This window comes from Saccostrea cucullata, unplaced genomic scaffold, assembly GCF_032062105.1.
Source record: "Saccostrea cucullata isolate Sc308-1 unplaced genomic scaffold, CSIRO_AGI_Scuc_v1 ctg72, whole genome shotgun sequence".
NCBI lineage: Eukaryota > Metazoa > Mollusca > Bivalvia > Ostreida > Ostreidae > Saccostrea > Saccostrea cuccullata.
This window is the reverse complement of record NW_026918900.1, coordinates 1412701-1425961: the sequence shown is the minus strand read 5'-3', so window position 1 is coordinate 1425961 and position 13261 is coordinate 1412701. Positions and strand designations below refer to the sequence as shown.

General features: G+C 32.0%; 1 protein-coding gene across 1 annotated transcript; it reads left to right on the top strand.

Moving 5' to 3' along the window:
- The first annotated feature begins 1939 nt into the window (after positions 1 to 1939).
- LOC134275472 (inositol hexakisphosphate kinase 1-like) lies at positions 1940 to 10190 on the top strand. The gene is made up of 6 exons (XM_062757760.1): positions 1940 to 2072; positions 5083 to 5278; positions 6326 to 6473; positions 8266 to 8357; positions 9438 to 9613; positions 9759 to 10190. Exons 2-6 carry the CDS (start codon positions 5083 to 5085, stop codon positions 10182 to 10184), a joined length of 1038 nt encoding a protein of 345 aa, XP_062613744.1. The 5' UTR covers positions 1940 to 2072; the 3' UTR covers positions 10185 to 10190.
- Positions 10191 to 13261: the final 3071 nt, after the last annotated feature.

Sequence of the window (13261 nt, the reverse complement as noted above, 5' to 3'; positions counted from 1 at the left end):
GTTAAAAAAATATTGATTGTAAAACGCTGAAATACTATTAAGTCATAAAAGAATTTTTCAGAGTGTAAAGAAATAACTAACATACACTTTCAAACTTTAAAATACAATTATATATTTAAATCATAAACAGCATTTATGAGAACCAAGTATATGTGCATACCCAATAATGTCAGAAGTTCAACATGCTTTGCTCCCCATCATGAAAAACTTTTTATCAGTATATGATTTTAATTCTGAATCTTATTTTGGCACAAAAAATATATTTACCAAATAAATCTATCAATTACAGTGTCCGTCTATGTTTCAGATCTATATTTCTATGGCCAGGAGTGCGACATATTTTCTTAATAAAATATAAATTGAAGGGAAAAAAATGAACTTTTTAATGCTCAAAATACAATGTCTATCAACAAATGTCTAAAGACGTTTTACAGTTATTCAGGGCATAGTTTTCATCATTCCACATAAGTTTTAAAAACAATCAAAAATATTAAATTTAATCAAGTTTTAAGGTCTTGAAAATATGAAAAACTTGCCGTAAGGCTTTCTCCCTATTTGGTCGGTAGGTAGGTGGGGAATTTTTTTCCCCGGAAATTTGAACAAATTTACAGGATAAGAGGAATAAAAAGGAAAAAATATCGTTTCCTGGAATGTAATTTTTTTTTTAGTCAGACCATTTTTTGGTCAGTCCATCGAGAGAGGACAACCAAACAATTTTTAGATATTGCTTAATTAATCGATCAAAAATATCAAAACGACAAACTGATTTACAACCAAAAAATGGTTTTTTTTTTTTTGTGAGTTGTATTTTTTACAATGTTAAATAAAGTACAGATCAGATGTCAGGAGTGCAAAACAATAATGTAAAATAGAGTCACTTCAAAATCTAGTATTTTTTGTTGGAAAACTTGTATATAAAACTTCTTTTTTTGGCTTAAATTTAAAGATGGACAAAAAAAAATAATTTTGGAGAAATTTATTCCTTCTTATATTTTTTTTTCAAATTAAAACTTTTCAAACCAGAATTGAAGAAATGTTGTAAACTAACAATTAAAAAGCCAATTTTGTCACATATACAAGAGAAGTACACTGTACTCAATCATGGTCTAGATTTAATCATATGTCTATATGATTCACTGATACTTATTTGAAGCATAAAAACTATTATAATTTCTTGTGATTTTGTATTTTAGAATGTCTTTTAAGATGTAGTGATTTTTTTAAAAGAAGTTTTAATAATTAATTTTCTGTATACATGTAAAATTATATTTTTTTATCCAGTTGTCTTTTCTATTGCCAGTTCGGAATTTAAGGACCCTCTCTCTATACCAGAGATAAAGGTTTTGTGGACATTGAGAAAATTATATTGAATAAAGGTGTTAATATTGAGCTTAGGTCTACATGTATTTAAACAATAAAATGCTTTCCTTGGTTTTTGCTATGGAAACTGTTGCAGAAAAAAAAATACATTACCCTTGTAATCGTGTTAAGTATAAATTTTTCCCCTGCTATTTCCCGTATATTGATCGTATAAATTGACAAAGAAAGACATTTTATTGTTTATTTTCATCTGTATAAAAAAGCATTCAAAGTAAAATTTAATATGTTAATATTGTACTATATAGACTTCTGCCATTGTTTGCATAACTGATGGAACGTACAATCACTGTTCAAAATGACTTGCTTAAATATTGTCGTTTATGGACTGATGAATGGCAATGGTGTTGATAAGAAATAAAGGAAATAATATTCAGTAGATGTAATGTTTTTTAATTTACCCATATGAAAATTTTAGAATACATCTACTTATGCAGCTTATTACATGTATTTTCTACAAGTCATATCCTTTTCAAATTTGTGTACAATACACTCCATGAGGTAATTGATCCGCCTACTCCATCACTTGTGACCTTTCAACTGATCAAAGAGAAAACACGTGACCACGATGAATCACAACATATCCCGGTAGTAAATACTGGAAAAAATCGGTATACACACCATGTACTAAAAACAGAATTCCAGGAAAAGCTATGTGACAGTTTGGAATTCACACTCTTTAAACACCGATACGGGTAAGAAGCGTGTATATATGATTAAATACAGAGTATATGTGCGCTGTAAATAGTATAAAAATAGTTTGTTTATGTTTTACGAAAGCGAAGTAACTCTTGACGAAATAAGAACGTTTTTTGGATGTTCCAGAATTTGGACACACACAAACAATTTTTTTAAAATGAAATATTTATTTACCATTAATGGAAATTATCTTAAGGCATTAACTTATATAATGGATTTATAAATAGATAATTTATTTCCTTTTCTTGAAAGCGTTGTTTTTTAACAAACGAGGAAGCTTTTCAGCTTTTTTTTCATTGCATGAGCATTTATCAGCTGTTCATGTTTGAAAGGAAGTATTTTCCATTAATCTATGGTATTTAACAAGTCATGTTTGATCAAAAGAGGAGGGGGGGGGGCAAAAATTCACATAGAGTTTGTTTCAATAAGCCTATTCCCTATCTTCATCCGATTGAACATGCTGAATGGGAAAATAATCTATTGAAAGCAGTGTTTGGGTTAGATAGTTCCACAGCAGGGCGTTGCGTTTAGGACGTGTGTTATCGACCTTTGAGGAGGAAACTGAATGAAACCTTAGGTCACTGACCAGAGAGTGTGTAAACATTAATTTTTCACATTTTATTTATCATATTTTTAATTAAAGAAGATATGGATCATTGGCGTCGGAAGCAAATTGAAAGTGGGGGGGGGGGGGGGGGCTAAGTGTAACAAAATAAAATTTTTGTACCTTCAAAAAAAAACCTGACAAGCAAAAAAAAAAAAAAAACTTCAGTACTAAAATTTTTTTTAACCTATACTAAGTCGTTACTGTGGAAAGGGGGGGGGCTAAACCTACGAAGATATGTTCAATTACTACGTATATGTTTGGAAAAAAAGTGGGGGGTTGGGGGGGGATCCCCCCCCCCCCCCCCCCCGATTCCGACGCCTATGTGGATTATAGATTTGAGATTTTACAATCAACATGATCAAGGATTCTTTGCTTGTAGCAGCTTAATCATGTTGATTATTGAAGTTTTGAAAAAGAAAAAAATATATATTTGAGCTGCATTTCCATTTCATTAATTTTTTTTTCAAAAGGTCGAAAATTAAAGATGCACAAATTAACTGATATTATACATAAAAAATGTTATTTTTAAAATTTCATGTGCTCTAGATCTTGGGGAAAGATATCACGAACTATTTTGTCAAAGTTTGTGCACATTTTTATTTTGTGGTCACAGGCGCTTGACGGTTTTAACCTTTCTTTTCATAAATAAAAATTATCCTCTATACTATTATGTCAACCTTTCTTTTCATAAATAAAAATATCCTCTATACTATAAAAGTATAGAGGATATATTTTATTTATGAAAAGAAAGGTTAAAAACGTCAAGCGCCTGTGTTTGTGAATTCCAAATATGCCTTTGAAATTTTATCATTTGATCCAAAATTTAGATATACCAATACATAAAGGCACCTCATAGAATACTTTAATTAATGTGGCCCGTAGGGTTCAAGTACCGTGAATTTTTTAAAATTATTTTGAAAACAATACTTTCCCTCAGAAATGTGGGATTTTTTTTGGCGGGGGGGGGGGGTGTCTTATTACACAAAGGGTGGGATACTTTTTTACTCTGTCCAGGAAATAAAGCAGATTAACAATGTTTTCAAAGTAAACATGTTAATGACGGTATTTTACCTGAAATTTCAGATCAATCCTTTTTAAATTAGCCGGACTTCTTAGTTATGCGTCGCATATAAACTCTGCATAAATTGATTTAAAATAAGAATTATACGGTGCGGATCTATTATTTCTCCTTTCACAAAGTAAATTTATTTGATGACGAATTAAGAGCATGTGGTTATGTTGTAACAGATACCGATTACTGTTCAATGTCCGCACATTAAGGACACATAAACGTGTGTAATACCGATAATATATATCGGTGCAAACTAAAACACACGCGCCTGTATGATCCTTGTCACTGGTCTGCATCTCTCTGTAAGTTTGTTTGTTTGTTTGTACGTGAAATCATTGCACCTATCTAAAGTTAAAATCCGATACAGGACTTTTTTTAATCTTTAAGTTATACATATACTCCCGGATTAACAATTTTTGTGGTCAATGTCTTGTGACGCAGTAAACTTGGATTACGCGTTAACCCCAAAATTATGTTTTCGATCTCCAGCATTACTTAATTCTTGATGATCTCCATTGCTCAATTTTTTAAACTTATTCATCCGGAACGTGAATACATATAAAGTAGGCATTCCAGTAAACACATTTAAAAGTCTGTTTATCCCGCAAAGGTATGTTTCTTTTTGTTTTATAAACAAGTTTAATTAATGGGATGTAAATTACACTCAAGTAAAAAAAAAAAAATGTTGAAATTTGTAAATAGCTTGAAGAACATATTTTCTATGCTAAGACATGATAGAAATCAGATAATCGAAAGAAAACATGGTTTTAAATAATTTTCCTTTGATCTATATATAAGTTATTATTTTTTTTTTATTCTGACTTCATTGATTTTACTTCCGATCGTCACTCAAGGCTTGACATTTAAAGATTAACTAAGACGCGAAACTATACAATCATGTACATATAATTATGGACCAGTTTCAAGCACCAGTTCATTCGCGATCCTCTACCAATCATAGTGAAAAATTTATTCCGCATTTAGACTGACTGAAAACAAGTTAAATGTTTATTTTTCATTGAACTGGATCGACAATAATTATTTCTTTAGTTCTTTAGAAGTTAGGATTTTTGCTCTGATTCATTGCAATGTAAGACTCGGATGTGTGTCAAATGTAGGCACCATTTTGACAAATTGGCCAACACCCCCGTAAAGGGGGAGTTGATTGATTCCATGCAATTCATTCAGAAAATTATATAAAGAGATGTTCACATGATAGTATTTGGGATAAACTCTCTCTGCGTTTAGCTAAAACGAAGATTTAGATCTATACGTCCATTATCTGTATATAAAAAGAGTAATCGTCTAGATCTTTCTTTTCTCTCAGATGCCTCAAGTTGAGCACATGGGTGAAACAGACTTAGAGACTGTGACCGTGACCCCATTTGTTCATCAGGTCGGAGGTCACACATGCGTACTGCAGGTCACCCCAAATATCGTCTGCAAACCTTACCAAGAAAACGAGGTTCTGTTTTATAGGAAGTTACCGAAGGGATTGCAAGGCTTTGTGCCATTTTATAGAGGTATGTAAACATTTTCAGCTCTCTTTATTTTTTTTTACTAATATACTTATATATACCCGTAAATATAAAACAGTCAGTGGTTATAAATAGAGATAGTAATATGGGCGCCATGCACTGAAATGTACAACAAAGTGACCCAGGGAGCTCTAGAAACTGATAATTAGGCATAACTCTAGTTAGAATATAATTATGCAAATCTGTATTTATATATATTCCTTGTCTTATGTAGCAGATACGATAAGAGATACTCCCTTAAAGTGTGTCGAGTACATAATGTTGCAAGATTATGTAATATTTACACTATGAATGCCTTTGTTGACAGTAAATTTGATTGGAGTTGATCATGATATACTGATATTTTCACAGTATTTTTTTTCTCCTAAGACATACACGTACTTAATGTAAGTAAATGATCATTTTCGTTTGTTCGACGGTTTTTTTAAATTGAGCTACTGCACTTAATAGAGTTTTTAAACTTTATTTTTACATAACAAACACACTGTGGCCTCATGTTTTTCATAATTAGTCACAATACTTTAATACTACTCTCTGTTTACATGACGAAACATCAGTCCACATATTTACCTTAAGTCAACTTCAGTTTACAATGAAATGTAAAGGAATTATGGGACCCTGTCACACACAATAAAATAATCCTCTTAAAGCGGAAAAAGAAAACACTGACTGAAAAGTGGATTCATTTTGAATTGGAATGTATTACCAGTAGATTACAAGAGATTTGGATATAGTAGCGTCACAGTCCTGAATTAATACATCAGGAGCAGGTTTTTTTTCAATCGAACCCGGGTAAAACCTGTCCCTTTTGCTTTTGTATCTTTGGATCTTTTCAAGGTTTTCATGCGATTCCCGACCCCCCCCCCCCCCATTTTCCTGTGAATCCCCACTTAAAGTCCCTCGATTTTACACGTGTTATGTCTAACATAATAAAAATGAAGCGAATATTACTTTTACTAGAAAAAAGAATAAATAAAATCTATTTTTGGGGCAATGGAAAATTGTTTTATACATATGTATATATTTTTACAGGGTTGATCAACATCCACTGTGACTATAGCAATGATAATATTAAGTTTTACGGAGAAGTTGCCAAGGGCTCCGTGAGACCCATTCATAACTCCTATAATGACGTCATAACGGAGAAAATCTGTTTGATCAATGATGTCGTTTCCGAGAGGTAAGAATAGCAATGGATTGGAAGTCCCAAATTCTAGCAAACATACAGTGTAAATCAACTTGTACTTGAGTTCAAGAATTTCATGTCCGCACCTTAAGGATCTATATACAGTGTAGACCGCTAAAGTCTTTTCACCGCGAATAATTTAATTTTACTTGTAACACGTCATTTGATTGGATAAAAGATTTTATCCATTTTGTATAACATAACTTGCCTACGTCATAATGATTTACGTCAAAAGACGTATTACTCCGCTTGACGCTACTTTTAAAATTTGATCAGTGTGAAGCCTTATTCTAGGGGAAAAATTGTCTCATTGTCTGCACTGAAATTAAATTATAAGGAATGAAGCTTATTTTAACTTATATTATACGATATAACAAAACTTGGGGCAGTTTACGCTTTTTCATAAACCGCTTCGCGGTTATAAAGCGTAAACTGTCCTAAGTTATGTAAATATCGTATATACTCGTATAAGTTGAAATAAGCTTCATTCCTTAAATATATGAATATTTCATTGTGAATGCAAGTTGAAACACCGGAAGTGCTGTCATATAGCTCATGACAGCATTTCTCCTATGTAAAGCATTAAGTGCTGAAACAAAAACTCCAGAAAAATTGCAAAAATAAGATGAAGAATCCTTTTCTTTGAGAAATACCAGATCTACATGTAAAATGTTTTTCAAATGGCAAAAATCGACATGAATATATATAAATGAAATTGTAACTTAACGGTTTATTTACAAAATTTACTCCAAGTGATTTTGGAGTACCTAGAAAGGATGAAATTTAGGGTATTGTTAAAGAAAAGATTATAGATTGTGATTTATCCGTGTATAGAGAGAATATTCATGTGTCCTTATGTTTGTCGGTTGTCATATACCCCATGCATGAGTTTCTCCTAAGAAGTGCCGAGAACCACGTGTTGCCATAGCAAATATAAGACGCCTACCAGATTACATCGATAAATGATATTGACAGATGAAAGAGGGGAGAAAAATCAATTGATACATGAGCGAACTGTTTTCTTGTACTCGAGGTATCCGCAAAGTCATCCGCATCATGCACTCTTAGTTTCCGACATTGATTTTATACTCCATCAATTATAGAAATTACCGAGATTTGCTTTATAAGATTGAAACTACAAAAAATCATAGCGTTTTTTTTTTCAGGAAAATATCAAGACCACACTGTCATACAGTTTCTGTCTTATTTTCTCGACACTCTTCTTCCCTTTTGGCTTCTTTCACAGGGCCAATTTTGCAAATTTCAACAAGCTAACTTGCCTACAATCATCTATTCCATTGCCTTATTTGAATGAAAGGCGTTTTTCAAATAGATGTAATCAAGATATTCATAAATAAAAAACAAGTGGAATTGTAATCTATATGTTTAAATGGGAGAAGTCAGGGGAAAATATAAAATTGCTTAACCGAGTTTAAATTTTGCTGACGTAAGCATGGTAGGTTTATTTCTAATCTGCCTTGAAGTCTTTTAATACTGACATTTTGGTAATTACAAAACACTATTATGCTACATTCAGTTAAAATGTAGACGGAATCTCGTTCATAAATTACTTTCAATAATACAAGACTTCAATTTTAAAATAATTTAAGTTTTGCTTAATACATACTGGTTCTGACGGTTCATTAACCCAAAGAAGGGTGAAAATTGTCTGAGAAATCGCCCCTTTTACATTGACAATATACATGTACCTGCCTTTCAAACACATATTATAAGCTTTTTTTCTTGCACCTGTCACAAATAAACTAAATTTATGACCTATTTACAGTGAATCTGATGAAAGCCTTCGTGCCTGGAGTGATCAATGCATTCGTCGCCAGATTGACAGATACGGCTACTGGAGCGAGGGAAAAGCACAGCGTATCCTTTATACTGAAAGGAGCGGATCTCCTAGGCGTGGCTTAGATTTCCCTGTTAACATTTCATATTGTTAAGATTCTTTTCTTTTAGGAAGAGTGCCTTAGAAATAACATGATTCTGTATTTTATTATATACAACATAAGACTTTAGGTAATGGAATGATACTGATCAAGGATAAGGATCAGCTTTCAACTAATTTATACGACAAATGAGATGACTTCGGTTTTACTTCGTCAACTTTCCAATTTTATGTAGCATATTCCGATATCAAATACATAAAATTGTGGTTTTTACGTTGATACCAGCAACGTAGCATCGTGTTTGAAAGTGTGGGGGGAGCAGCCAGAGAATTTTTTTTGACTTACCTGAAAAAGTTGACATGCAAAAAAAAGGAAAACTGCTCAAACTCGAAAATCCTGTTTCGTGCATATCAATTTCCTGTAGTATACAGTGGGGGGAGGCAACCTTTTGATTAACATTTCCAATACATTTTCAATCATGGAGTCAGATTACTGATAGACAAGTTGTTGTTAAAGGGATTTGACAGCCTCCGTTAAAGTCTATTTCGATAATTCTATTGTCGTTTTACTGAATGAGATACTAGTAACCATCATTTGGACGTATTGTATCTGAATTCTGAGTCCACCCAATCCATGCATATATGTACATTTAGTGCTCACAATGAGTGTAACCGTGCGGTCTTCAACACGGGATGCTTACTCCTCTTGGTCGCAATTGTTGAATTTTCGGGTCCGTGTTTGTATTTTTTTTCATCGATCATTGCACAATAAAAAATATTTGGCGTTTGAACTTTAAACAATCTAAAGTAAAACAAAGATATGTTAATTTAAAATAAAAATTATCAAACAGTGTGATTGTCATCACAAATCTCTAAATTTAAAATAGCACTAATACTCGTTATGTATCGCAGTTTTAGAAACTCTCATTGGGATATACATGTATATTTTTGACTCATAAGGTCATGTGTCCATCATGCATGGTTAAAAATATAATTCTATGGCGTTAAAGCAAAATTATAAATGAATAAACGAAGGGATGATAAACCTTAACAAAAACCAGAATTCATAATGTTGGAGAATCTGGTGGCACCTTACCGCTATCCCTGTGTCATGGATCTCAAAATGGGGACCAGTCACAGGTCACCGGACGCATCTGAGGCCAAAAGGAGAATGCTGGAAGAAAGATGGCTGTCTTCAACTTCCGCCTCACTGGGCTTCCGGATGTGTGGAATTCAGGTAGGTTTACTTATTACACAAGAGCTTGATTTTTTGGTACTTGAATAAACAAGTTAAATTGATGCAAAGCATCTATAATTAAGCAATTTAATGAATTTTCACAAAAAAGGAACCATAGTTTACGAAAAGATACTTATAATTGCAGGTTTACAAACACGACACCAAAAGTTATGTGTCACATGACAAGTATTTTGGACGTGGATTGGACAAAAATGGCGTGAGAGATGAAATGATCAATTTCTTTCATAATGGTTTGTCATTGAGAAAAGACGTTATAGCGTCCATAGTTACCAAATTACGCAAAATGCTAGAAGCCTTAGATACACAATGTGCCTTCAAGCTTTTTTCGTGTTCCCTTTTAATTCTCTACGAAGGTGATGTTACTCTTGCCACAGATAAAGGTGTTCCGAATGTTACTTCCCTAGACGTCCAGTGCAATACTGATATTCGACTTATAGATTTCGCCAATGCCATAGAAACAACTTCCTGTTCTAAGCAAGATCTCTCTACCAAGGCAGGGATTCGCTTTGGTATTAAAAGCCTTATAACTTTACTAGAAGAGTTTTTGTAAAAATAATTTACAGTGGTAACAATCTATTTCATTCCTGCAATGTTCAAACGATTTTTTTTTTATTGTGTTAATTTTCCAGAATTTGATTGTGATTTTTAAAAATGATTTATATGTTGACTGCTGATCAGGGTTTTTTTTTTATATGATTAATTTTTTATCTTATACATATTGAGGATGCTGTCACATGTGTTCATATCTGCTATTTTTGAGGTAGAAGGAAAAAATCACTATTTTTCTTGGAAGTTTATCAATGCTCCTTTGTATAGGCATCCCCCTTTGTGCAATATGTAAAACAGATTTGTGTTTATATAACTTTATAACATGCAAATGAATACATGTAACAGAATTCATGTAATATAGTAAAAGAGTTTTAGAGTTTATAGTTATACTCTTTTAATTTTATTGGTGCTATTAAGAATGTTCATTAAAGCCTTCTTTGTAGGATAGCATTTGTAAAACTGTAAATCAATCTGGAATGAATAACTGTTAACAATGGAGTGGTTTTTTTTTCTGTTTGTGTTTTATGTTGGGTTTTGATTTGAGATAGCTTAAAACTATAAGGTTCCTTCTACTTGATCATTACAAAGGCCTCATAGCGGATGTGACAGGACAACAGGGGAGGCTTACTCCTCCTAGGCACCTGATCTCACTTCTGGAATTTCCGGGGGGGGGGGGGGGGGGGGGGGGGGTGTTATGCCCTCTTCACATATTTGTATTGTTGGTAGATTTTTTTAGATTGACTACTGTTCTTTATTTTTTTAAAGCCAAATTTCTAGCGATTATTAATTTATTAATTATATTTCACCCTGTGACATTTTAAAGCGTTGTACCCCTTTTTTTTTTTTAAAACTCTTTTTTCGGGAAGTTTAGATAGTCTTAAAGTGGCCATGACACCCCCCCCCCTCCCATTGCAACCCCCTCCCTTTATTGCTGTGTGGTTTACAGATGTTATATTTTCTTCCTCAGTTTCGATAAGAAGCAAAATATTTTATATTCATTGTAAAATGAGAATACCTTCATTGCTAATTAATAATACAAAATTTTAAACTGTTTCATTATTTTTCTAATTGCACGCCAATATTGTTTTCATTGTTGAACCAATCAACAGAATATAAGGTGGTCAAGAAACTAAAAACTTTTACAAATTTCATGTTAGAACACGGAATATTACCACAAATCTACATATCTACAAACCAGTTTGTTTGATTGTTTGTGTGTTTATATGTTTTTTGTTTGTTTTATGATTTTTGGAACCAGGAATTAATGTAATCCCCATATGAAGAACAAAAGGATAAAGCATAATAGTTTTCTACTGGAAGCATAATTATAATTATGCATATATTTTTGACTTAGATGTTTTAAAATATAATTTTTTGAAGGGTTATTTTTCAAGATATTTCGGTGATTAATAGACTTTTATACTGATATTTGCTCAGATTGATATATTGTTATGAATTTTATATTTAAAATTGTTCAGAAGATCTAAGTTAGATATTTAGATTAAAACTAATGTAGCTCTTGTTTGTATGTCCTTTCGATTAATAGCTTAACTGGGTTTTACAGCAAATTTGACCAGGAATCACAAGACAAATGTGAACATCAGATCAATATCAGATCATAAAACGATTAGCACAACTTTCAAAAAAACTGAAAGTGAAAGTGAAAGTTAACGGAAGTAAAAAGAATATTTTTCAGCTTGAAAGTTGAGATGTCATTGGTTACATTTCAAAGCTTTTTGAAATGTACTGCTACATGTCATGTACATGTATGAAATTAAGTATACTGGGTCATCAGTATCCTAATAAACCTTCTGAAGTTGGAACTTTTAATACAGATGTACATTTCCAAAAGAGATACATGTACGTAATGCATAATCACAGGTATAATAGGAAATTCGTTTAAGGAAATTCAGGGTTTGTCATTGGTGTATATATTTTTACTACATGTATTTATTTATATTTATTTTTTTTTGTCTGTCTTTACGTTATACATATACGACCAATTTATTCAATGATTCCATTATATGCTGCTTAACAAATATATAATTTATCATTTTGAAGTACTTTTTACATGGGATTCAATGTTAACGCTATTTTCAAGGTTAGAAATTTTCGATAGAAATATGTTACAGCGTACCCAAAGCGCATGTTAGGTAAACATTTGGCCATCCAAGAAATTAAAAAATTTTCTACCCACAGATTGAATGGAAACTGCAATTGCACTGAATTGTGACCCATGGGAAAACTTGTACTTTAACGGTATTTATTCCTTTTTATTAATTTTTCAATACTATGATATGTCAGTCTTGCTTTATTTTGTTGCTCTTTTCAGTTTTTTGTCTCATTTATATACATGTGTAACCTTGGGACATAGTGTTGCCACATATAAAAATATGTACAGTATATTGCAATTTTCATTATTCTTTTTTTTTGCCAGTGTTGATTTTTGTTTTAATCTATGAGACTAAACTTGTACATGTATTTTATACAAATAAATTTTACAGCAAAAATTGTTTTATTTGTTTTATTCCAATCCGTTGGTAGTTGGGCTTTTGATTTGTTATGTTCGAGCACTATATGTTATTTTCAGATTTTTCATTAGGCAGACATCATTTGTTGAACAGACACATATAAATTTATGATTCAATACAGTAGTTGGTCACATGATTGTCACGGAGACCATGTTGTAAATTTTTAATTTACTTCCACCTAGTAAATTTAATCTCAATTTTATTTATTGATTTTCTGAATTTTTATTGGACGAGAACAAATTCAAGAAGAAGTTTACACATATCAATAAATTTCTCAATAAGAACTACTTTCTTGACTTCTGGGGCAGCTTTTATTGTTAAAAAATAAAAATGAAACAAATCGTTACTTCTAGGTATCTGTTTTAGCTAAATGATTCTTGAAATTAAATAAAAATAAAACTAACTAGAAAGTCTGCTATTGCAAGCAATAGCGTATGTCGCCCCGAACTGGACAAGACTTTCATTTTTTCATCACTAAAACAATACCCATTAGCTAAGCTTGGACAACCATCAACTCGTATCAGTCCTTTCAGTACTTTGTTTTAAA